The sequence below is a fragment of the Aulonocara stuartgranti genome, assembly GCF_965226115.1.
Source record: "Aulonocara stuartgranti genome assembly, chromosome: 7".
Lineage (NCBI taxonomy): Eukaryota > Metazoa > Chordata > Actinopteri > Cichliformes > Cichlidae > Aulonocara > Aulonocara stuartgranti.
The window spans coordinates 45,508,140-45,536,012 of NC_138945.1; the positions used below are offsets into that span (position 1 = coordinate 45,508,140).

Below are 27,873 nucleotides of genomic sequence, written 5' to 3' on the forward strand. Positions count from 1 at the left end.
TCATAATGGGTCCCACAGTGGGTCCAAAGATTTCATCCTGAACCCTAATGTCAAGCAGGGTGCCATTGCGTAGCCTGTAGAGGTCTTAGCATCGCTGTATGGATATGCTTTCCTAGACCATCACTGACCCACCATCAAAACCTACTACTGGTGCACTTTGTTTTTCACTGATGATACCAGGTTCACCCTGAGCAGATGTAACAGATGTGAAAAGGTCTGGAGAAGCCAAGAAGAACATTATGGTGACTGTAAAATCATACAGGACCCACACAGGAAGGAGCTAGTAGTGACGTGGCCATGGCTTCTTCAGGCCCTTTCACATCTGTCTCACGTCAGATTAATTTCTCACCTGTAAAAAGCACAGTGCGCAAATGGTAGACATGTCAACTCTGGTAATCTATGGCAAATGCCAGTCAACCTTAATGGTGCTCCGCAGTGAGGACAGAGCCCACTAGAGGATGTCGGGTCCTCAGCCCACCCTCATGTTCTTACTGCTTGTTCAGGAACATTGACACCAGTGGGCTGCTGGAGGTCATTTTTATGGGATCTGGCTGTGCTCATCCTTCAATGACCTGGTCAGACTTTCCTACAGTAACTGTCTGTCTCTTTCAATCTCCATGGTCTGAAGACTTTCCTGGGAGACATGGCAAACCTTCTGGCAATGGCATGTATTGATGTGCCATCCTGGATGAGTTAGACTGGTTTTTACACTTCTGTAGGTTCCAAGTATTGCCTTACGCTGCCAGTAGTGATACTGATCCTAGCCAAATGTAAAACTAGTGTGGGGGGAAAAAAGCAATCAGAAAAAATGAGGAGAGGAAAAAAATCTCAGTGGCCTCTTCCTGTAAAACCATTCCTTGTCTCATTGTTGCCCTTCTAGTGTACCTGTTAATGTAATTAACTGATTTATAATCCCATTTGCTACTCTATGTACAGTGGGGCAAAAAAGTATTTAGTCAGCCACCGATTGTGCAAGTTCCCCCACTTAAAATGATGACAGAGGTCAGTAATTTGCACCAGAGGTACACTTCAACTGTGAGAGACCGAATGTGAAAAAAAAATCCATGAATTCACATGGTAGGATTTGTAAAGAATTTATTCGTAAATCAGGGTGGAAAATAAGTATTTGGTCAATAACAAAAATACAACTCAATACTTTGCAACATAACCTTTGTTGGCAATAACAGAGGTCAAACGTTTACTATAGGTCTTTACCAGGTTTGCACACACAGTAGCTGGTATTTTGACCCATTCCTCCATGCAGATCTTCTCGAGAGCAGTGATGTTTTGGGGCTGTCGCCGAGCAACACGGATTTTCAACTCCCGCCACAGATTTTCTATGGGGTTGAGGTCTGGAGACTGGCTAGGCCACTCCAGGACTTTCAAATGCTTCTTACGGAGCCACTCCTTTGTTGCCCGGGCGGTGTGTTTTGGATCATTGTCATGTTGGAAGGTGATGGTGACCTTTGTTACTTTGGTCCCAGCTCTCTGCAGGTCATTCACCAGGTCCCCCCGTGTGGTTCTGGGATCTTTGCTCACCGTTCTCATGATCATTTTGACCCCACGGGATGAGATCTTGCGTGGAGCCCCAGATCGAGGGAAATTATCAGTGGTCTTGTATGTCTTCCATTTTCTGATGATTGCTCCCACAGTTGATTTTTTCACACCAAGCTGCTTGCCTATTATTCACTCTTCCCAGTCTGGTGCAGGTCTACAATACTTTTCCTGGTGTCCTTCGAAAGCTCTTTGGTCTTGGTCATGGCGGAGTTTGGAGTCTGACTGTTTGAGGCTGTGGACAGGTGTCTTTTATACAGATGATGAGCTCAAACAGGTGCCATTCATACAGGTAACGAGTGGGGGACAGAAAAGCTTCTTACAGAAGACGTTACAGGTCTGTGAGAGCCAGAGATCTTCCTTGTTTGAGGTGACCAAATACTTATTTTCCACCCTGATTTACGAATAAATTCTTTACAAATCCTACCATGTGAATTCATGGATTTTTTTTTCACATTCTGTCTCTCACAGTTGAAGTGTACCTCTGGTGCAAATTACTGACCTCTGTCATCATTTTAGGTGGGGGAACTTGCACAATCGGTGGCTGACTAAATACTTTTTTGCCCCACTGTATATGTTTTTGAGCACTATATTTTAAAAACATGGCAGACAAAGGATTACATGTAACCACTGCCACTGAAACACAAAATTGCAGGTTGTCTCTGAGTTGCTGCTGTGACACATCTTTAATAAAGCCAGTCAAGGGTTTTTAGTCCATTCATCAAGTAATTAGTTATTTATGTTCGAACCACACGACTAATGATAATGATAATGAGGGCTTTACTCTGTGACTCATTACCCTTAAAAATGAAGACATCAGGTGACAAAGCTGCTGTTGTGCTGTGGTTTTAAAAAAAAAAACCCATCTGCTTCATGATGTGCAAAGCCTGTTTCCACACCTACGCTGCAAGTGCTTGACCATATTTAATGAACACTGAACAACCTTTTTTGGTAGAGGCTTTCATGGAAAGTCCTCTGATACCACTGTATCCACTTTTAGCATGAGTGGTAACCTATAAACACTATTCATGTGAGTGCTGTGCTTTACCCATTAAGCAACTCCTACATATTTCACATTTAACAAAGCTAAAACTTCTCAAACCCTATTCAAACACTATCCACAACTTATAAGTGACAGAAGGTTTGGATTGCATAATATTTGTGAGATTTTCATGAGCTGGTGAGGTTAGTTTTTTTTTTTTTTCTTAATTAGCTCAACTCTGTTTTTCTTTTTGTTTTTCTTTTTGTTTTTCTTGTCCACTGTGGGCATTGCAATACATTTTCGTTGCAATGTTTTTGTAATATTGCCTTATTAACGGTTTTGTGAGTATGTAAGCTGAAGTGAAGCAATATCAACACATGTCGTGCCATGTTTCTGAGATCCTTTCATCCTCCTTTACTTTTTTTTTTTCATCCTCCTTTTTTGTTCAGTTTTGATCTTTATCAAGTTCTGAGAGAAATCTGATCCCAGAACTGCTTGTTCCATGTCAGTTCTGTCTGTGCAGCTTCAAAGATCTTGATAGCTCTATTAAGGACTCTGCTATTCCATAAATAATACATCATAAATTCAGCCAGTCTAGCATTTTATTTATACTGGTTACTCTTAAACTGTTTATTCTTTATCAGGAGCATTCAGCCAGAACTGTTCACCTTTTTTGTGTGTTTCACTTTATTTCCTTTTCTCTTACTGATGATTTTTTTTTCTTTCCTTTTTTTTTTTTCTCACTTCTGCATTTGAAGGGACTGCACACCTTATTTAAAAGCAGCACACATTCATTTCAGCACCAGTTTTAATAACACAATGTATGTGTGTGTGTGTGTGTGTGAGAGCGATTATATCAAATTTGTTTTTCTTGTACTGTATGCTTGAGCTATGACATGGAGCATTTCTTGTAAGAATCACTTCCGTGTGTATATCACACATTTCTATTTAAGATATGTGTTGGTGTGAGGCAGGTTTCAAGCTGCTGTTTAGTGCATTCTGTGTGGTGTTATGGGTCTAACCATGTTATTCTGTGTGTGTGGTCTTCTGAGAATGACTATGCTTTCATTTGTAACAGCATAACTATTCCTTTTTTTCTTCACATTACCCCGCTTTGTGTGTTCAAGTGCTTTTAGCTTCTGTGTGTCTGGGTCATCTGCCACTGAAACATGGCAGGAAGCTACGGTTTTTCTATTAGCTGTGGTTGAGGTGTTTACAGTTCCATTTATGCGTGTGTGATGTGGACAGAAAACACTGCATCTAATGGCAAGCAGGATATTTTCGTTTGTGTGTGGGTGGCTTCTGTGCGGATGTTCGAGGCAGACAGAGGAGAGAGAGAGAGGGGGGGGAGGGTGAGAAATCAAGTGGATATATGCACTTCCTCAAAGCCACATGAATGTCCTCTTGTTTCCTGCTCATCTGTGCTTTAAAAACATCAGTGTCGCCACACCTTTGACAAACATCTGTGCTAATTCATGTGACTGTGTGCTTTGCCTATTTTCTCTGTGTGTTTTTTGACACGTCACTGTGTGTTCATAGGTGGATGTGAACGTACTTAACTGTTGTGGGGTTTTTTTTTTTATTCATTCATTTCATTAATTTTGTTTGAGAAGGCACAATTTTGTTTTGTGGGTGTGGTATAGAGCACCTTGTCAGATGACAGTTAGGGGTGACAGAGATGAAAGGACAATGAGTCGTCTGCTGTGATGTCTTGGACCAACATGAAATGGAGGCTTCAGATGACCTGCCAGGTTAAATGTTAGGGGCAGATGGGAAGAGTTTTAGAGGAATCTCTAAAAAAGTGGTTTTCTTTTTTGTGAGGGGGAAAAAAATCAATAATTTCATATCACTTTCAGCAATCAGTACTAAATCTGATGCAATAACTATCGTTAGTCTGACTTTAAAGGCTTGTTAGAAACCAAATCACTGGAAAGAGGTTTCACAGTTGTCTTGGAGTCATATAGCCTTCACATTAAAGAACAACCAAAATTGTAGTAATTCCACATATTTGATTAGCTAGTTCAGCGCCCTTTCACTGAGTTATTTTGTGTGTGTATTTTCATGTCATTATTGAAAAAGCTAATCATCCTTGGCATTCACTGTGTCAATGTGCTGGCCTCATTCAAATGAAGAAGATGAGATTTTCACACAGGGCTAAGGCCACATTCAGGCCAGCAGCAATCTGACACAAAAAAAATAAAAGATAAAATAAACAAAGCCTCTTCGTTTAAACGGAGTCAGTCCATTGAATCATGGATTTGTACCACAATTAACATTTATCATTCTACAATAAAAGATGTACATTTGTTTTGGCTTTGGTCCCAATATATAGTGTTGTTTTTAGCTGTCTTGAGTATATCAAACCATAATCAGGATTCTGATTATATATAGCAATGTGCCAACGCCACTGCATTTCAAGGATTTCAGGAACGTTAACAGTCAAGGGAAGACTTCTGGACAGTGACTGTATCTTCGTGAGTTGGTAACAGTTGCTGGCCTACATGTGTGTACGTGCCACCTATAATGCATCCAGAGGCAAAACATTTGCTTGTGTGTGAAAATGAAAAAAGTGAAACCAGGGTGGAGGACGGTAAGAGGGGGGTTAAGGATTTCCTCCTGCCATGGAGTCTGCTTTATTAACTGCATTACATGGCATCCTGTGACTACAGAATGTTCTCTTCCCATTACAGGAAAAATATCGGTGGTGCATAAACTGTGTGATACAGGAAAGGCGTGCCAATGTTACATGATGGGTACTGATGTACTCTGTGGGATGTCACGTAGTAAGACTTTGTATTTTTTTTCTTTAAGATTTGTAAAGGCTGACAAAAAGCTTTGTGTATAGTTTAACTTTTTCTCATTGTCTACAATTTTCCTAAAATTTCTCAGCTTGGTGATAAAAGCTTTAATAACTACAAATGTACAGTCAGTTTAAAACCCAACTTCACATGTTATGCTATATATAGTAGGGCTGGGCGATATGACCCAAAATTCCTATCTCGATATTTTTTAGCTGGATAGCGATATAAGATATATATCTCGATTTTTTTTTTTTTTTTAAAGCCATAAGTTAAGAACAAAAAGAGAGTTCTTAGTCACACTGTGTCCCAGATGTCACACGGGCACTTTTATTTACATACAGCGTAGATGTACATGAAGAAATTACTCAAAAATAAATTATCAGCATTTATTAAATAATCATGGTCCATAAATAAAAGAAAACAATGTTGTTTTTGTGCATAACAAAAAGCTCACAATTGTGCAGTCAAAATGTAAACTAATAGATGCTGAGCATAATAACAAAGAGACAGATTTCACAGCTGCACCACGTCTCTGAACAGGTGCCATTTGTGGTCCTTATACACACACAGTACGTATCACTCCGCGAGGCTCCTCCTCGGTAGCCGTAATCCTCCGACAATCCATCAAGCGGTGCAGCTCCGTAGCTTAGCAAAGTCATATTAAAACATTTTTTGACAGATTGCTGAGCGCTGTGTACCACATAAACTCGGTTCGCGGTCAGTAAGCACAACCAGAATTCATACATAAGGCGCACTGTCGATTTTTGAGAAAAGGAAAGGATTTTAGGCCGTGCAGCCCCTCCGGGCTGCATGTCGTTAGCGCGGTTAGCTCGTTAGCGCGGTTAGCTCGCTAACATGTTGACGCCGTCCAACCCCACGCACGGTAACTCGCTAACGGAGATTTTCCGCTTTCATCTTGTCATTGCCTGCAGGTGAAGTTATGGGGGAGGGGGAGTTGGGTTCAGTGAAGGAGAGGCGAGGCCGAGTAACGTTGCGTAGAGACAAAAGTGGACGAAAGAGAGGCAAACCTGCGGCCCACAAGTATAATTCTAACGTAACATAGACTATATTGATATAAACGATATTGTCACATCTTATATCTCGTATGAAAATATATCGATATTTTTAAAAAACTCGATATATCGCCCAGCCCTAATATATAGTACCGAGAGTGTGTACATGCAAAACAGCAGTCGTAAACTAATGAGAGAGATGCAGAAGATGTTGAAACTCTTGTAAAACTTGATGCGTGTGCAACAAATTCAGCATTGATGTTAGGCGCACTAATGCCAGTGAATGTGTCATGCTTGGCAAATTTGAAGAATGGAGCCATGAACCAAACGGGATCCTAATGTTGTTTTTATGCTCGTCCATCGCTGGTCTTGCCTGACAATTTTCACATCCATGTGTCATGAGACACAATCTTTGTGGCACGTCAGCCAGTTGTGCGCCTCCTTGGTTTTTTGGGGGGGAATTTTTGCGGCAACCCCTGTCATACCTGGATTGAAGACACGAGTGTAAGATTATGCCAGTTTTTACCACCATCTTAGAGACAGACACAGAGGGAGATGTTGCAACTGTTTGTCAAGTGTTGTTGTTTTTTTGTTTGTTTTTTTTTGTTTGTTTGTTTGTTTTCCCCAAAGTTCTTTAAAAAAATCATGTTTTCAGTGTCTTGGCTTCTGGTTTTGTCTTCTCCTCCGTATCCGTGCGTTTGCTGCGATATTATCTGAGTGGCTTCACTTATCGTTTAGGAGAGTAACGCAGCGGCTTCTTGCGCCTTAACAGCAGGTGTAAATGCCTGCATCTGTGTGATGACGATGCAGCAGTGAGCCTTAATGAGGAAGAGGTTAGCTAGTGCTTTTCCAGCTATTATGAAACTGTCTGGTGGATTGAATATTGGTAAAACAATTACAGTGCCGCTTTGGTGAACCCTTTGCCTACCTACTTCATAAGGAGGATTTTCCATGTTAATTAATAAACATCAGGCAGGTTTTGAAGATGCGCGTGTGGCTTCACAAGTGGTAAGGGCAGGAACATCAGAGACGCCCTCCAATTAAGATCAAATGGCTTGTTATACAAGGGTCACAATGCCCGAGGTTTCCTGCCAACAATAGAGAGCGCAGCTAATTCTGGTGCTCATGGAAATGATGTTTTTGATCAGACATCTGTGATTTGATTTAGAAGCGGAGGTGAGGCTATTTGTGATCTGTTTTCTCCTGGGGATCCTTTTGATCGTAAACATCACAGCCGCCGTTAGCATTTTAACCTGGATTGTGGTTCTAATGAACTTCCCTTTTTAAGTAAATCTGCTGCAGTCAAGTTATCAACAATATCGTTGAATAATCAATGATTAGCATTTAATAGTGCTGGTTTGCCATTAGACACTCACATTTGTGTCTTTTATATTGCATCTCATTACTTGTGGAGTAAACTGTGGCCAAATTAGGAAGCACTTCATAGATTGGACAAGCACATGTACTTTGAGTACAGGCTGTGTTGATATTCTTGCCTTCCTATCAACACTTGAGCACACTCAGCTCACACAGTCTGCCACCTCATTATCATAGTGTCTAGTTTTTCCCCTGCTCTGCTTGGCTCAACCAACCAAACCCAACCAGCTACTCCTATCAAACAAAAAACACTGCCAGCAGAACTGTTGCAACATTCCTGCCATGACTGACCTCTGACATAAAGCGTAGTAGACACGATTTAATCTCTGAAATTATCCTTATCGTAAACTGTGAGTTTTTAGCTCCACTGACCCCTCTACATTAAACAATCCATGTTTCCGTGATTTTGTATATCTTTTATATACCTGATAATGCCGTGCACCATCTTTTAACATGCTTCTAACAAATTATAGTTAGAAGAAATTTCCTGTGTGTGTGTGCGTGTGTGTGTGTGTTTTTTGACTGGCACACTGGAGTGCCTTGCCTGTTAAACGTTAATTGTATCCAAACTGCCTGGTGGGGGAGGGGGTGGAGGGATGTTAACTGTAAATGAGCTGAGCAGATGTTGACAAGATGTATCAACGAGGAGTGAAAAGGTGTTCAAGACTCCACGAGACTCACCATCCACACACTGACAGCTATGTTCACCTCCTCCCAGCAGTCGATCCTAACCCACCCTCTCTTTCTTTAGACATCCTGGTATATTCTTCCTCTCTTCCCTCCACCCTCTCCTGCGTCCCCATACTCTCTTTGAAGTGAGGACAGTATGCAGGAAGTAAGCCGGAATCGATTGCTCCATGCATTAGGCTAGGAATGTGTGACATCCTCCTCCTCCTCTTAACCCTCCTCTTCCTGCCTGTCTTGATCTTCCTAAAACATCTCTCATTTATCCCCTTGCCTTCCCCGTCCCCCTCCTTTTGTTCTCTTTGGTGCAACCCATGCATCACATTATTATTGAGTACAATTTAACTTCTCATCATTTTTGTCTGGATTATTGTTTTTCTTTTATTATAATGTGATTGGCTAAGCAATAACCATTCTACAACATAACTGTTTGGACCAACAACAAATCAGTTCATATATTTATTTAGCCAAAGCTGTTGGTTGTCAAGACCAAACAGTTTTAAGATGCCACTGCTGTAGTTTTAGTTGTGGAGTGAACTTAACTTTAACTATTGGTTGTTGTTGTTGTTGTTGTGTTTTGTTTGTTTGTTTTTTAAAGCCCTGTGTTAGACTGGCAACTTGTTGACGGTGTAACATCAGCCTCTTCTTTGTGACTTGTAGGATAGGCTTCATTCCCCCTGTGACCTTGAACTAGATAAGTGATTCAGAATATGGATTGAGGTATGGACATTTTATTTAAAATTAGTTGATTTATTGAAAAATAATGGAATAATCATCCAAACAGGAAACAATTCGCTTGCCCCGGGTCACTGATGGTTCATTGTTACGAGGCAAATTAACATAATCCTTCGTTCTAATTGGTATTTGCTTCAGTTGTTTGCGTCTGAATTTTGTAACTAGGGACCTGCCCACTTCACTTCAGGCTATTTTGCCCGTCATCACTTGATGTTACTAAATGTCACTGCTAGCCCCTTAAGGCATGTGATCTGCAGAATTACAGTAATGTTTGGAAAGAGGTTACGGAGCTATGGTGGTTTTTAAGCAAAAGCTTTTGAAAACTAAAACATGCTAGTTTGAATCCCGACCTCCTAAAAGTTAGGATAGTTGCCCTTGAGCAATGATTGGTTCTTTAGAATAGATATTTATCTGCTGTATAGCTACTGTGTTAAATGCCTCTGCTGTAATGAATGCACTGTCTCTAACTCTGATTACACTGAATATAATGCACCCCCCCCCCTTCTTTTCTCTCTCTCATTGTTCCATTGTTCACTTTCCCTTGTTATGTTCTTCTTGTGAAAGGAAAAACAAACAAACATTGCATACAAAATCAAAGGTCGCATTAAATACAAAATAGTTTTTTTTCTGCTTTGCTCTGTATCTGTAGCTCTTCAGTGCAAACAGCCTATGAACTTGTCTTTAGCTAGCAAGGTAGTCAGGCGGTCACAAAGTCTGCCTTTCAGTCAGTAATCCAGTAGTGTGAGTCACCCACCTACTTCAGTCTGCCAAGTTGCAACAGGCTCAAGGCCTCCTTCACTGACAGAACAGTGAGATAGCAAGCATGTTGGCTATCTCTGCATAGTGTTATGTATTATGATTGCATATCATCCAGGATCATGAAAGCCTCTGATGTATTCTTTCTGTCACTGTTTGATACATGTATATTTCAAACACGGTAATCTACTAGTATAGTAGAACTTTAAGTTCAAAAAGTAGTTACAATTAAACTCCAGTTGATACTTTGGTAACATCCAATACTTCAATTCATATTCCAGTTGATTTCTGCCATGAGTTCAGCGTCATTAAGAAGATGCCAGGTACCAACAGTGTTTGGAAAAGACAAAAATAAGGGGGGAAGCTGCTCCATGGACTGCCAAGACAAACGAAGACCAAATGTTAATTTGCTTGAAAGAGCACTCCTTTTGGCACGTTGTGTATGATGTCAGATAATGGAAGAGAATGTAATTCTGACATGATTTATAGTATTCTTTGAGTGCGCTGATGCATCCCAGATAAGGCCCACTGTAACTAATGTTAAACCATCCCCTGTGCCACAAACTTTTGTCTGGTTGAACTTTATTCTTACTATGAGGATTGAGTGATACAAAGGTATCTTATCAACTCTCAACTTAAAAATTAATTTCCCACATGAAATTAGTTACAGGAGGCCGAGCCTTTATTTTTCAAGACTTTCATTTCAGCCTGAACCTATTTTTTTTTTTTTTTTTTTTTTTTAAATCAGGTAGATTTCAGCTTACATGTCAGACTTAAAAATAAAAGTGACTTAATCAGTCATTTCACTGCAAACTGAAACTTTAATTCCTTTAACAGTTTGACATTTAACGTCATTCAGATGTTTCTTCTACTGTTTTCTATTTCTTTCTGACTCCTTTGCTGTTCCAGCAGGATGCTGAAGCAAGCACTTGGAAACACCTTGTATTTTTTAAGAGTTCTTTGTTTTCAGTGGCCTGTTCTGAATTAAATGTCAGAGAGTCACAATGAGTGATTTGATTTAAAATGGGTTTCTCGTGTGATACAGTGCATTTGGAACATAAATGGAACAAAACAATATCCACACAGTTTGCGTTTTCTCCTGCTTTCATCTCCAGCTCTTAAACAGTTGGCCCCGCTTGACACCCATGCAGTCTGCTGCTGCTAACAGTCACCACTATAACGGTTTGCCAGCATGTCATGTTGCCAATTCAAGACTGGACGGATGGATCGAGGGTGGAAGTGCAAGTAGGGCAGAATCGACTGCTGAGAATGAAACGAGGGCTAACAGAAAAGAAGGAAAAGGAAGACGAGAGGAAGAAGTAGAGATGTCGCAGACACACCCACTGGAAGTTCTCTCTGGTCATCCATCAAGTGTGAGCTCTACCCTGCGGCACATTGTTCAACAGCTGGATATTCTCACACAGGTCAGTTATCAGGCAAAGCTTATATATATCAACTCACAATATCGACAGCAGTGGAAAAACATTGAAGGAGGACAATTTTTTCCCTCTGAAGTGTTTAAGCCCAGCATCAGGTTGTTTACTATTCAACATTGCTATGTTGCACAGGTCTAATAAAAGGTAAAGCAAACGGTGGAGTGAGAATATTTGATTTAGCTGCCCACTTCTTTGTCTGTTTGAGAAGTGTCACCATTAGATGGACAGAGACATTTCCTCATTTTATGTTTTATGACATTTGCAGACAGAGAAGAAAAAAATTGAACACATTTTCAGTTCTGCAGTTTTATGAGAATTGTCTCCAGAAATAAAAAATGTGCTGCTGAATGTACTTTGTTTCACAGACATTATCATCTATAAGAAATATTTGGTGCATTTTCTGATTCCCAGAAACAAATGACACCTAATGAACTATTAAATAATCTTTGTAATATAAATATTTAAATTTAAATCACTTCTGCTGTCTCTACTATCTCGACTATCTCATGCATCAAGGCCAAAATGAATAATAATAATAATGATGATAATTTGAAAGCCATGACGATTTCTCATTTACTTTTGTGTTTTGTTTTGTTTTTTTCTACATTGGGAAAGGATTGATTTCAGACTGAACTTTGCTCTGCTTAGTTTCTACATGTATAATTATTCTCTGACTTCTCTGTAATTATCATGCTTTCCCACCCCCACCGCTTCACCTCATGCAGACTGTTTCAGTGCTGGAAGAGCGTCTCACCCTGACTGAGGACAAGTTGAAGGAGTGTCTAAGCCATCAGTCTCAGATTCTGAAAGACCTGCGAGCATCTAGAACGAGGCGGAGGACAGAGAGTGAAGGGACAGATGAATCTTCTGTTCATTCCACTTGAGGACAACTTTGCCTCGTCTCAGACAGCAGCACAAAGACATGAAGTGTGTTGTTCTGCTAAGCCCCCAGATTGCCAGATGTGTGTGTCAATTTAAATGCCCTCCATGGTGGTCTTTCTCATAGGTCAATCAGGATTCGATCAGTGGTTGCAGTGAGTTTGTGTCTGACTGCGTGCTTGTACGTGTGTAGTACCAACATAGTTTTTCCATGCCTTTCGGTACCTCTTAAAGACATCCAGCTGCACAGAAGAGCTGCAGCTGAATATATATATGTATTAAAAAAAAAAAAAAGTGCTTGTCTGCTGTGTGTATTTACCTGTTCATTTGCAGGTGTTTTAGCAGTTCACTGCTTCAAGAATAACATCTGTTTTGATTGTAAATGCTATGCCATGCCATTTTAAACCCCAAGTTGTGTGCATTTTTCCTAAAATACATGTAATATAAATTTAATTTTTATGAATAGATAGTGCAACAGGGTGTACTAATTGGTTATTACTTACTGTATCCAGACAAAAGGAGACAGCCTTGTACTGAGAGAACCTCAAAATGGTCAAAAATAAAAACTGAGATGACCAAAATATAACATGATGTGCTCAATTTTGAGTTGAATCTCCACTCAAATATCCGACAGTTGGGATATGTGTTAAACTGTTTTCCATAGGCAAATAAAAGTCTATAAATGTTTAGATGCACATTTTAAATGTGTCAAAGAAACTGATTGTTTCACTTTCAAAAATGCTTCCCGTGCATACTTTTTTTTTTAATCGTTCCTCTCGTTTTCATCATGAAATGTAGGTGCACTTGATATGTCTCTATGGATGATACATTTGTGCTGATTCTTTACTGTCTTAGCAACAAGTCCTCAAATGCATGGTGCATTCAATTGTTAGTGGAAAGCTGGGATATTTGGCCTATTGGTGGATTAGTATATAATTTCACAAGACATCTTTAACAGCTTGACTAAAATGTATATTTACCAGCTATAGACTGTACACAGTCATACTATTCAAAAAGTATGCCACTTAAGAACTTTCAGGCTTGTCAACTACATGCATTCGTAGTACTACCAAATATTAAATAGCAATAATTTATATGTAACCAGTAAGATTTTTTATTAGTATTTTCTTACTATTGAAAGTTTTTGAATTAATATACTCATAATTAATCAATTTTAACCTTGTATCTGAAAAATAATTTACTTTCAGTTCAGCAAGCCCTTCCTGTATTTTGTTTCTATGTGCCACTGTGCCTGAAATGTTCTGGCTTGCTCTCGCCCAGTCTATGGTCTCTAGCTGTTTATGTTGTTCCAGCGGAGGCCATGCGGTGAGCGATGCGGCTGGGACGGGAGGAAGCAGTAAAAAAAAAAAAAAAAAAAAAAAGCCACACAAAGAGGGAGCTATCAGAGGCTGCCATTTGCTCCCTCCACCACATCCTTTGCTTCCTCTTTGGCTTCATTGGTGTTCATCCTCCTGCTCCTTGTTCTCCTTTCCAGTTACATAACGCGGTTCAGGCTGCTGAGAAACCCAGGTCCACTTTACCTGAAGCACAGTGAAGTGTTGCAGTGGTCAAAATCCTGTTGTTCAATCCTGTTGTATCATAGGTGCTGATGAAATCTGAAGTAAAATGACTTCTACATGAAAAATCTTCCAGGTTTGCTCAGTACTTATCCACCTGTAAATTTCTCAAATGTCCTTTTGCACTCACCAGTAAAAATCCCTATTTATACACTCACCGATCTCCTTCACTGACACATTTGTGAAAAGTGTGTGATTCATCAAGAAGATGAATGTTTAAGTCCCTTAAAATAATCTTCAGTTTCATGACGGCTAAAAATGGAAAATGAAGACGGTGAAATATGATCAAGAGCTCCTGAACTGCAAGAAAGTGGCTCTTGAGTGGTGATTCCTTTGAAATGCATTAGGTCTTAAACAGATGCCTAACACTGAATGTAACTCTAAACTGAACCAGAGGGCTGATGAAAATGACTTCACTTTGCTAAAATTTGCTCTCACAGCCTGCAACTCTCATTACTTTGTATAAGTGAAAACACACAAACCAACAAACGCAGTCACAAAATCTTTTGTGCACTGAAGCAGGAGACTCACATGCAAACATTTAATGACCAGCTTCCCCCTTCACTTCCACTTAGATCTCGTTAAGTGCACACAGAACTTGCTTTACAGTGAGCATAAGCGCTGTGTGTGTTGTTAGTGCATTGTGAACATGATCCCATAACATGTTAATAGCTTCCTAGAGGAGGGGCTTCCTGTTTATATTGAGGAAGGAGCTGTAACAACCGGACTTGCCACCAGGCAATTGCACGGTCACAGTTTACTACTGAATGATGATTGTGTGTGTGTACGCATATGTCCTTCAGTTAATTAAACATGGAATTATTTGCGGAAGCAATGCTCTGATGCCTATTTGAAGGACTTGTCAAACCAGTATTGACTATATTATTAAATGAGCCTTATCTGCTCTTCTTTGTCTGCTGTAAATATGGTGGCCGGTCAAGAAAAAAAGGATGTAAAGCTCATTTAAAACGGGGATGTAAATCTTTATCCTTCAGATTTGATCTTTTTAAGGTTCTGTCAACCCAAATCCCCAAAAGAAAAATAGAAAAAAGCTGGTGTCTTTATTTGTGCAGAATTTAAGAGATAAACTGTCAACCCCAGCACAACAGAGGCGTTAAGTTTACAGCACTGAAAGCTGACATTAAGAAACATCTAACATACAGTTTTCACTTCACTTATTTTCTTTAACATTAAGAAAAATCAATAAAACACAAAGTTGAACAAAGTTTTTAAAATTCTCCTGCAGTTTAACAGATCAAATGTGTGAAAACCTGTGTTTCACAGGTTTTTCAAGAATGTCAAGAAGATAATTCTGTTTTTGCTTTAAAATATGCCCTGCTGTTAAAATAACTCTTCTGTTTTCAGATGCTAATCTTTGCCACAAACCTTTTTTCATGTAATATTATTTTACCTGGTAAACCTGCTTGTTGCCCCAAACCCAGCACAAGCTGGAAAGCAAACGCCTTTAGTGCCCAACTGAACAACTTCTCTTATTATTTTACTGCTCCTACACCATTTCTAAAAAAAACATGGGATTGTCTTTTCAGACATTCCATGGTAACCCATGCGAGGTGGATGAGGTGATAAATGGAGGCCAGAAAAAAAAGAGAAAGGAGGGGAAAAAGAAGAAAGACTGCGGGGGAGAAGGGGGCCCTCCACCCACGCCTATTAAGTTGCAGTATAGTACTGGCTCTCACTGGTCTCAGCATATGGCTTTAACAGTTACTGATTGTACTTTATTTAAGATGCACATGCACAGAAAGATATTCATGCTACTTCATTTACTGTATGATGTGACACTTGTACAGCCCTTAATCACTGCCTTTGGTTCAGCATCTAAAAATGAGGACACATGTTGCTGGTAGGAAGATGAAAAAAATGTTTTTAAAAACAGTGTTGAAAAGATTCTCTGAACTGACCTTAACTAATTGTTTATTTTCATTATTTTATTTATAAGGAATCATAAATATTTGGGAATATGTCTTGGCAATACAGATACGCAAAGAAGTTATCTTAAGTGGTTGCTTACGCTGGAGGTCACAACAGAGACATTGGAATGATGGAAATAAAGCCACAAGTAAAATTTGATTATAAAAGTAATTCCAGTGTGAGCTCCAACCTTTGGGGCCGTCATCTTTTTAAACAAGGCCATGTGTATTTGCAGTCTAACTCTGCCATGCAACTAGGAATCTCCCCCCTGTGCCACACACTACAGCAGCTTGATGCAGCATCACAAATTAGGATATCTTTGCAGAATGGTCTCAGCTTAAACACTTAGGCCTGTTTTTACAGGGTTTAGCATGTTAAAGCTTATCTCCGGTAGAAAGGGGGGCAAAAAGAAACGTAATGAAAAAAGAGAGCTCAGAAGAAAAAAAAAACAGTTTACTTCCGCACTGAGAAGGTTCAAAGCAACCTGTAGATCTGTTTGTTGTCATTTGATCCCTAAGCTAAGTTTCTCTCCGTCTGTCTTTTAGCCTTCCTGTTCCTCTTTTTCACTTACGAGAAGCGCAGATGCATGTACACAAGGTTCAGCCTTTTCCATCCCTTTGTGTGCCAATAAAATGGAATTTGTTTCTCCTCAGACTTCCTGTATCCTGGGCACAGCGTGTATCGAATCCTAAATAGTTGTGCTTACATGACATATTTTTATCCCATATTTAATACAGGTGACTATTTCAGCAGTGCTTTTACAATGCAATTATAATGAAAGCTCTTATGGCTGTTTTTGAGAGAAAAACATAATAATCAAGTCTTAAGCACTTCCTAAGGCTTCCTGCTTGCACAGATTGGGTTAAGACTTTCAATTTAACTGCTAAACAGGAGTTGTCTTCTTTTTTTTCTGCCTGTAAACACATTGTGCAGCTAAAAAGAGGAACAGCTCTCTTAAATAGCTGATAATGCAAAGTTAAAAGAAGTAAACTTTATAGGAATATTTCAGCTTAGAACGTTTGTTTTCATCTATTTAAAAAAGCTATGACTTCCAAATGCAACCTTAATCTCAATATTGTGTGTGCATGACTGTAAAAACACAGGACTAACATCATTTTGTTAGATCTACTTTCTGGCAGTGCGAAGGAAGATTTTTTTCAACATTGTAAAGTACAGGAATCATAATTTGAGACGAAGACCCTGAATACCTCACAGTTGCCTTATCAGGCTAATCTCAAACTCAGCTTTTTTTTTTTGACTTCCCAGAAAACGAAAGAAAAAAAAACATAAAACAAAACAGAATATAAATCTCTCCAACTCCCTTCCCACAAATCCTGCTGGACTTCCGATGTGGCTCCGTTTCAGCGTTTTTTTCCCCCCTGTTCTTTTTTCTTTGGAGTAAGGGACACAATGTGGGAACAGGTCGTCTCAGTTCCTCAGATAAGGAAGCGGTGGACTTCCTGACATCATGGGGTGTTATTGCTCCTGGGCCATGTGGGTTGAAGGTCATTCTAGTGGGACACGCATCCTTCCTGCTTTGCCTCAACCGACTTGGTGAGCCTCCAGAGTACATTTGATCTGAAACCACTTTGTCTTTTGACTTACTATTTGCCGTTCTGGTGAGCACACTTAAGCAGCGACTTGCTCCAAACTGTGTGTGTGTGTGTGTGTGTGTGTGTGTGTGTGTGTGTGTGTGTGTGTGTGTGTGTGTGCGTGTGTGTGTGTGTGTGTGTGTGTGTGTGTGTGTACGCACGCATGCAGAGGAACACAGATTTATGGGAAGTGCCATCTGGGCTGTGGGTAGCAGCTCTGACTGCTATATCCTATTAACCCTTCTCTCTCTCTCTCTCTCTCCCTCTCTCTCTCTCACACACACACACACACACACACACACACACACACACACACACTAAATACAATAATTTTCTGGCTGTTATTCACCTTGCGAGGAATGATCCATACAGTATATTAGGAGTTTAGTCTTTTACAGGCTGATTTAGATACACCACAATGTAAGGGACAAACACAGACTGGGCCAAAACTCAATTTACACAATCTCTCTCACAATCTTACCATAAATGGGCAATGTTGCCTCTCTGCATGAATCATTAGCCTGAAATGTCTATAATACCTGCCAATATCTACCAGTGCTGCTGTGGCCAAGTGTAACAGTTTATTTCCACCATGATGTATTCTGCTGATGTCAGTTTGATCTCAGTGAAACAACACTGTAGCTGTAGTAGATTTTTCTTCCTCCCTTTCTCGTCTCATATGTCTAAACTAATAAAAATGATTTAAAAATGCAACATTGATTGACTTTTTCAGCCTCCTGGCAGGATTTTTTCATATCTCAACCTCTACATTAATGTTTTTGATAAGGAAAAACACACCTATTGAAAAGCACTGCACTTTGTCAGTGTTTCAGAAGAATATTCAAAGACCTTAACGCCAGATTTGCAGCAACTAACTCTATATATATATATATATATATATATATATATATATCTTTAGTTGTGGATTTTTCAGGATTTTCTGACTTTTGCTTTACTTAAAAAAAGAAAGAAAGAAAGCCATATTATATTAATAGTTAAAAGAATCCCCACATGCAGCCCTAAACTAGTGATTTACAGCACTCCAGGAACACTTTCTGTTAGCTGACAGATGTCATAAGAAGCTTAACGGGTCAGGTAGACATGCTTAGCACCTTGCCATTGATAATCTCAAACATGCTGGTACTTGTAACACTGCCAAATACAGAAAGTTGTGACGGTTACCCAGTTGTAGTTATCTAGGTAGGCTGAGTTACATTTAAATATAAGAAACCAAATGTTGCTTTTGAATCTGAAGCTCCTTCCAAATGAATACTTGTCTGAGGTTTACTCGTGATTTACTTGGTCTCTCCTCCTTCATCTTTTCCCTATTGTTTTACCACACAGAGTTTCTACAATTATTTTGGTTGTTCCACCCTTTGCCATTTCAGCTAGCTACTATCTGCCAGAGAAAACACAGTCTGTGTTACTCCTGATTTGGTAGTGTAATATTTATTTTATTTATATGGCTGAATAGTAGAAGCAATGCTTATGCAGTTAATTACCTTGTGAATTACAAGTTAAAGGACAAGATTTTTAACACTGCCAGTGTAATTAAAAGCTTCTTGTTTTAAGTTTTTAAGCAAACAGCTCACATGTTGTCTTTGTCTTTGAGATTGACAGACAGCTTAACAGATCCTGAAAGTGTGATACGCTCTCTTCATGTGGTAACTGTGTCACTACTCCTTTCCTATCAGCTCTCCATGTGTCTCTTTAGTCATGTGTTTGGCTCGCGACTCAAGAATCCTTTCCTGGTTAATAGTGTTTTCTCTAAGCCTGTTGTCACAGCCGGGCCCTGAAGATGCCAGGACATCCCACATTCCCTGTCACACTGGGTCAAGTTCTCTCAAGCTTCACATTTGATTCAGTGTGTGAAAGTTAACATGAGGCATGACAAAACAGTGCAAGAAAGTACATGAAAAACACAACTTAAACCTTTCAACTGAAGTGGCTTGGTGGAATTAAAATTTCATCATTTACAACAAGTTTCTTATCAAAGCTAATGGAATACATTTTGTGGGGGAAATTTACTATAGTACCAACCTGTAATAATTTTAAGGCCAAATGTTTCCTGTATAATGGCAATCATTTTTGGTTTAAACATACAGTGATAGTGTGATTATACATAAACACATCGCCTAAAAGGTTGCAGTACAAAATGTAAATCCTCAGTAGAAAACATGTTCAAAAATATCCCCCAAATTACACTAAAACATATAGAAAAATGTAGTTTTTCAGCAATCTTGACAAGCAGCTAAGACTTTAGCAAGTTGTCATCTTAGACCATCAATAATTAACAAAATAATCGTAATGTATGCACTTTTATTTAAATTTCCATGCTTACTTAGGGGCAGAAAAATCAGTTAATAAGATTTAAGAGTGCAAAATTAAAGCATTTAATAGGACAGAGTAAAAGTTTTTTTTTTATTCTGAATGGATGCTTCTGGCCTCTTTTTACATTCTTGTGCTTTCAACACAGCACCAAACCAAAGCTCTTTATTCAGCGTTTTTGAGCCTCTGTGTCAACTCCCACAATGCACCACTGTGTTGCCCACTTCCTAGTACGTGACAATGATGTCTCCTGACTCCATTCCTCTGATCCCTTTCACCCTATCTTATCCTTCCACCCTCGTTATATTTACTCATCGGATTTACATAGCACCTGCCTGCCTTTCAACCTGCTGTTGATGCACCACTTTTGCTACTGTTCATTGTTACACTTACACTATACTCTTACATACAGTATAAATATGGGTTAACACAAAAATAAGGGTGAAGTGATTTACATTTATAAACATCCCTGACACTGTCATAACCAAGAAACTAGACATCATTGCTCAGTCAGAGCTTTTGTCTTAAAAGGTCTGGATGTGATTCACGTGTGTTAATACGGCAAACAAAAACCCACAAAGTTGGGGAACTTTACATAATGTAAAACTCAGGCTGACAGTTCATAATGACTAAAAATACAACAAGAACAATAACAACAACAATATTAATAATAATTATTATTATAATAATAACGAATAAGGCAGTTTAATCCTGTCATACTAGCTGTCAGCCCTGCAATTAAAGCCTTTCCCCTATTGCACAAAACTTAGAGAAACAGCTGCACATGAATAACAAACCATCTGCACAAAAGCAGAAATGCAAGTGTTGGACACACTTTTATAGCTCACATGTTTTTTCACCCTTTGATTTAGCTTGCCAGAGTTAAATACTCAAGGGAAAGATTTTAATAAGCAAGCCCTAGTGTCATGCCACTGTTTTCTTTTTACCTTTTCACTAAATGTCAAATAGCAAAGTTGCTCCTAATTTTCTGCTTAAACTTGAAAGGTTTTCTCTTCTAAATATCTTAAACCCCATAAAACTCAAGTTTAAGTCCCACATATAGATATAGGTGTGAGTGTGTTTGTTCATTTGGGGTTTAAGTTAAGATAATCTTATTTAAGAAATAGAAACTTCAAAGCAAGTGTTTTGGAAAAACCCTTCTTCCCCACAAACACTTATCTGCAACCTGCCAAAACAATAGAGTCTTTCCTTTAGTCCCACCCATCATCCTTCATCTAATCCCTACCAGGTGTTGGTGAAGGCCCACACACTGCAGACTACTCTACTGCCTCCAAGAAGAAACACTATTTTCATTTTTAGTTGCTAATGTGGCTCGGTGGTGCTCTAACTGCGCTACTATATTGGAAGTGTTTCCTGATGCGGTAGGAAACACTTTACTTTAATAGTGAAATTTGTGTAGCTTGCTAAACAACTTGCTAACTTTTAAATAGTGCTCACTTTATTTTAAGTCCCCAGCAAATTATATACATACTCACTCATTTTGTCTTTAGGGATTCACTAGCTTAGCGTAGCTATTAGCTTAGATCCTAATCGAAACACCCGCAGCATTGCACAAGCAACTGTCTCACCGGCATGTTCCTGCTCAGGTTGTCAAATGTTTAGTTACTCCTCTGTCTCCTTTAATGTTAATGGAACTTGTAATAAATGTTGCCAGGTTATAAATTTAGAGGCCAGACTTGGTTCTTTGGAGACACAGCTCCACACCTTTGAAAATAACCCTCTAGGTAGCTAGGCCCTTGTAGATGTTTGAAAGCAGCTGGGAAGCCAGACCTAGCTGGGTGAAAGGAGGCTTGACTGAAACTGAAGTGCCCGATACACCACTGATATGTTCACATTTGTGACACTACTTACAAGGACAAAAATCTGGTCACTGGTGACTCAAAAAAACTGAAACTAGAGATATCACCAGTGGGTGTCTCTAGGGTATCTGTCTAGTTAATTATATTGCTGGGGCCAGAGCAGGTGACACTGGTCTGAAACTGGTGGCTAGGGATAAATGTGGATTTGGTAAGATCATAATTCATCTGAGCAGTAACGACACACAGTTGAGTCAGTTTGCAATTTTGCCAAACAATGTCAAAGTTTATAATTTTCTCTGGGTGTAATTCAACACCGTAGCCACACTGAATCGAGTCAAAGCTCTGTTGAGCTGAGTTTAACCTAAACTAGCATAAACTAGTTTAATTTTTTTTAAAGAAGTTAAATGACGTCCTTAATAAAATTTTAAGAGGAGTGGAAAAAAATTTCACAGCCATTCCTCAGACAGACCATTATTATCAGACACACATATCAACCTTTAAAACCACTTATATTTATGTAGACTCTTTATCTCCAATTGATCTTTCTGAGTTAACTTGTATTCAGTAATTCCATCAACATATTTGGCTACATACCACAGGGTTTTAAGGTGGCAGTGTTTAAACCACCACTTAAAAGGCCTTTACTTAACCAAGCGTATATTTTCATTGCTATGCAGATGATACACAGCTTCATCTATCCAAGAAGCTTATGGCTTTTTCTTCTTCACTCACCTCTTTTCCTTCTTTATGTTTTTACACCACTATTTTATCATTTGTAATTAACATTAAACTCTGGCTTTCTCCCATATATGTATATTTGTCCGGTCTCTCTTTGCTCTCTTAACTTTCCCCTAACCCCGAGATGGTTACAGCAGATGGCTGCTCTTCAATACGTTTCTTCCTGTTAAATGGGAGTTTTTCCCTTCCCCTTTTGCTTGCATGTAGGCAGTCGTCTGACTACTGGGGTTTTATGCTAATATTATTATGGACTTTACCATACAATATACAATTTAAACAGCCTGGAAGTGAGGGTTGTTTAGTTACAATTTTGTGTTATATAAATTGAATTGAATTGAAATAGTCTCTTTTGTGGCTTCCTTCCCTCTGGGTTCATCTTTCTCTCTCCACTCTCCACTCCGCACTCCTGTTTCCCTCCCGCTTCTACATCCAATTATTCTCCATCCATTTGTCAATGTCTCTCCTCTGTTGTCTGTGACCAAGAAGAAAGTGGTCACAGACAACAGAAAGCAAGGAGCAAATTGTGTTGTCAGAAATATTACTGTATAATTCCTGTACCGATTAATGACTGAAGTTGTAAATGTCAGGTGCCCTAAATATGCAGGAAAAACCTTTGTTCTTGCTTAGTCAACAACAGAGGAACCTAAACCTTGGACTCTGCGTTGAAGTTCAGTTTTTACCTGATTATTTTCTATTATTTTTAGACAAAAAGGTTGTCAAAATTCCATAGAAATTTTGTAGACAGATATGAATTGGAGAAACATCAATCTTCCCATGGGATAATAAGTGTCTTCTCCTGGTTTACCGCTTTGAAGCCTTGATTTCACGCATCATTAATCTTGACCTGTGTAACCCCATAGGAAGCCTTTGTTCTTTAGTTCAAAGAGCTGGTCCACAGATCAATCAGAGATTAATAGCACAAAACAGATTCCACCCATTTGGAAAGCTATCAGTGTAGTGACTAAAAGAGGGGAATCCCTCTTTGGTAAACTGATTGATTTCATTAAGTCTGCTCTCCATTCCATCAACAGCTGTGCCTCGCCCCTTACCTTTCACCTTTTACCTTTTAAAATTGTCATTATTTTCTTGTTTTGTGAACTCAGAGGTGGTTCAACATTGTTCTTCTTTCTTGGAATCTTGTTTTATGTCCATATAAGAGTTTTCATTTTTCATTTTTAGCTTGCAGTATTGGATCTAAACTTGTGAAAAATTTGTCATGCTCTATCAGAAGTGCTCAGTTAAGTCTCTGTGGACTGCCCCTCTGCTAAACACACTGTAGCCCCGTGACCTCACAGACGGTTTTCCTAAGCAGTGAAGGGGGGGGGGGGGGGGGGGGGGCGCTGTGTTGTGGCTAAGTCAGGAGCAGGCGCCAGGAAGGCAGGAAGTGTTTTTTTTACATAAACACTAAAGATTCTGTACTTTTGAAGCAAGTTGTACAACTGCTTGCTCACATAAACGAAATAAAGAGGCAAAAAAAATAAAGACAAGCATGTAACAATAATTTTCACAGCAGTTCTGATGAGCTCTAGTCACTGTGAATATCCACCCAAGCCCCAAACTTTATCTTCAAAGTTACATCATGCAGCCTGCAGCGCAACTAAATAAATAGAGAAGATTGTTCCAAAGCGTCTCAGTACCTCCGCTGGCTTGCTTTCTTTCCATAGTGCTTCCTGGTGCCATGTGTTCCCCAAGTAAGCAATGAACGCACCCGGCCAACGACGTGGTATAAAACATGATTCATCAGACCATGCCTTATTCATGACAGAGGTCAGCACGGGGGCCTTGAATGGTCTCCAGCTATGCAGCCCCATGCACAACAAACTGTGATGCACTGTGTCTTCTGACACCTTTCTACCAGAACCAGTATGAACCTTTTCAATTTGAGCTACAGTAACCAATCTGTTGGACTGGACCACAAGATCCAGCCTTCACTGTCCGCGTGCATTAGTGAGCTTTGGCCACCCACCACCGGTTGTTGGTTCACCACTGTTTCTTCCTTGGATCACTTTTATTAGATGCTGACCACTGCAGACTGGGTACACTCCACAAGAGCTGCAATTTTGGTGGTATTCTAAACATGTCATCTAGCCATCACAATTTGAAACTTGTCAAACTTGCTGAAAACCTTTTGCTTGTCCATTGTCCTGCTTTTAACACGTCAACTTTAAGGACAAAATGTTCACTTCCTCCATGTTATTCTATTCCACCCACTAACAGGTGCCATGTTGAAGAGATAATCATTGTTTTTCACTTCACACATCAGTACTCATAATGTTATGTGTAATATATATGTAAATAAACATTTTTATGTTTGCTCCTAATGTTTGATATTAATGAAATTGCTACTACTAGAAGACAGATTAGAAAACTGATCAGCTGCTCTTCTTTTGCTGTGTATCAGTAAAATTTCTTATTCAGTCAGTGAAGTGAATTTCACTTTTACTGGATGACAAACTGAAGTGATTTCCATATCTTCTTTATCATGCTGTGAGAGAGTGTCAGACCTGAAAACACAGAGGAACACTGAGTAACCTTTGAAATTTGTCAAAACATTTGGAGTTTGAAGGTGCAGCTGTCATGTTGGAAAAAAACAGCAGCATTAAAACTCAGCAGAAGCAAGCCAGAATACATGCACGTGAATGAGAGAAAGGTGTAATGGTGAAGCTGCAAGGAAGAGAGGTAGTTACTTTAAATACCTGGGGTCAACCACCCAAGAAAAAGGGAGTACAGCCAGAGTAGAGTGGGTGGAGACAAGGGGTGATTTGGGACAAAAAGACAGCAGCAAGCGTGAAAAGGGAAAGTTTATAAGACGTTAGTCAGATCTGCTATGATGTATTGTTTGGAGACAGTGGCACTAACAAAAAGACAGGTTAATGGACATGCAGCTGGACAGTTTGCCTATCGCCTCTGTCAGTGCGCCCCAGGGTGGCTGTGGCTACAATGTAGCTTGCCATCACCAGTGTGTGAATGTGTGTGTGAATGGGTGGATGACTGGTTGTGTGAAGCGCTTTGGGGTCCTTAGGGACTAGAAAAGCGCTATATAAATACAGGCCATTTGTTTTTGTTTTTTCAGCTTAGCTTACCTGAGGACAATTATTTTACCACTTCATTGCAATGGCAATTTTATTTATATAGCACATTTCATTGTACTCAAACTCTGTGTGTTTAATGTGCTTAACACAGACGACAAAAACATATTTAGGTTTATAATGAAAATGGAAAAACTTTTCAAAAAAGTACAAGATAACATACACACTTAGCAAATAAGTGTAGGCTTATGAGATTCAAAAGGTTTCATGTCTGTTTTTGAATGTAGACACTGTTGTATCTGACCTCAGGTCAGCAGACAGCTTGTTCCAGAGAATCCACAGTAATTGAAAACTCCCTCAATTCTGGGGACAGAATCTGCTTTATGAACTAACCGAAGGAATAGTGATTCTGTAGTCTAACCTGCTTGGCATAAAAGCGTGGACCAACTGCTCAAAATCACTTTGGGAGAGGAACATATAAAATACCTACATTCATTTTAAAATTAAGCTCCTTATGCTATAACATTAGGTTTTGATTTATTGAGCTCTTCACAATTTAGAATTTTTATTTGAGTGCTAGCGTACAAGATTCCACATGTTGTAATCACTAATTTCATTTGAACACAGCATTTTTTAATTGTTTGAAGGAGGGCGCAAAATATCTTGTCACCAGTTTATGAACCAAATTTAACAAAATGTAATGACTGAAAATCAGTCCACAGATATACCTCAGAGATGCAGTTCCTGTTGCTATGGTGACTTGCAGGCGCTCCTGGGTGACTGGCACTGCCATTTGCAACCACACAGTTGCTTTGCTGTTCCAGACAGTCCACTTCTCCCACCTCAGTGAGCCAGTTGTTCCTCCCGTTTATCGCTGTACTGAATCAGAGCAGCAATGGCACAAACCTTGGAAAGCTGTTAGTTTTAAAACAGTGCACATGCATGATATGTTGACATTATGTCAGCTAGATAGCTGCCATACAGTAATATTTAACACCTAACTCTGAGGTATCAGCCAGTCAGCGGATATCTGGCTTAATCTGCCATTGTATTGTAATAGAACAGAGTAATATTACAGGTTATTTATAATATCGTTTAAATTTGTTTTAAGTTGATATTCTGTGTAACATGTCTAGTTACTTGGGCTGCATTACCTGACATTGTGTGTAACGCTGTCACAACGAATACTACATAGCCACCATATTCTTAAATCAGCATTTAACGTGATTTCCAGAAATGTTTAAAGGTGCATATACATCAGTCAAAAGAAGCAGGTGGACCTCTGTGTGATCTCTGTGTGGTCACATCAAATCCCATTAACTTTCAGTCTTTCCCTTGTTCTTTCTGCTGCTGGCAAACTCCCACAGCCCTTACAGTCATTGCAGGCTGTGGTACAGTAACCCCCACCCTTCCTGTTCCAGCAGCTTGCTGTAGCATGCTGAGCCGGAAAAGGGCCAGCCAGCACACAGCCGGCTGTGGGATGGTGATGTTTGATCTACAGGGAGGCACTGTCGGCGCTGAGCCTTCCTCAGCTGAAGTGCTTTGTGCTTAAGTGGCATTAACGGTAGGGAGATCCTTTAAGACGGCATAGCCATGCACGAGACCTGTGGGCAGCCGGCCCTACGCAGGGATGATGGGATTGAGGGAGCCAGGGAGTGCTGGCTATGGTGGGGGTTAGTTTGTATTGGGATTTGCGAAGTGGAGAGTAAAGTGAGCAACTGGATGTGTGGGTGCTGACTTGGTCTGTCAGCATTACCAACACTGACTTGCTCCATGTTTATATCATCATTATCAAGAATGGCTGGGTCAGACGGCACCACAGATGAGGACAGGAGTGGGAGTGTGTTTATCAAAAGATGTAGAGAGGAAATCAAGTACATGGCTGTCCTTGGATTAAAGAATATGGTACATGTTCTCCATCCATATGGTACAATATATGAAAAAATGCTCCGTTTGGGTTTAATGTAAAGAATGTAACGAGGGGCTGTATATCGTAGGTCTTTGCAGATTGGCATGTGTAACTAGGCACGTGCCGCCTTGCCTTGTGCGTGATGTAGCTCAATATAGTGACAGTTGGTGGCCCAGGTTGTGGAGCAGTGACAGCGGTAATCGCTGTATCCCAGGCTGTTGGCTAACAGCTATCTGCTCTTTGCGTAAAGCGTCCGTCTGCTCACTGTCACTCTGTGTCACTGTCACAGCTGGTGAAGCACTGAAAGAAAATCTGTCAGCTGATTTAAACTGACCATACTGCAGGTCTCAGCTGATAAAATGACGCAAAGCCAAACTGGTGAGTCTTTAAGCCAGAGCACTTGAGCACATAAGGTGCTTTTTTAAAATAGATACATTTTGCCAGTAAAATGGTTTATCCATCACTGATAAACTTCCATATTATTACCGTTTTGTTTTGTTTTTAATTTCCACATTATTAAGCTGTGATAGAAAGTGCAGCCTAAGGTGAACCCAACCTAATTTTTAAAATAGTTTTCAAATGTGAAGTTTCTTTAAATTCCTCTTTTCATGCTTGATATGTGTGATAATCCACATTATATTATGCAAAGAATGACAAAGGTCAATTTATTTAATTAAACTATTCAGTATCTTAGATTACAGTCTTCACATTACTCATGAAAAACTTTCACAATT

The 27,873-nt window shown here is 39.6% G+C and overlaps 1 protein-coding gene across 2 annotated transcripts in view; it reads left to right on the top strand.

The window, feature by feature from the left end:
• poc1b (POC1 centriolar protein B) overlaps positions 1-27,873 on the top strand; it is a 78,548-nt gene that overhangs the window by 39,859 nt on the left and 10,816 nt on the right. Inside the window, exons 11-12 of one of the 2 annotated variants that reach the window (XM_082539219.1) lie at positions 11,018-11,326; positions 12,064-14,369. The exons of the other annotated variant lie outside the window; for it this stretch is intronic. Coding sequence (XP_082395345.1) covers positions 11,018-11,326; positions 12,064-12,222 — 468 coding nt within the window. The 3' untranslated portion in view covers positions 12,223-14,369. Of the gene's footprint in view, positions 1-11,017; positions 11,327-12,063; positions 14,370-27,873 lie in introns of those variants that run through there. 2 annotated transcript variants of the gene reach the window in all.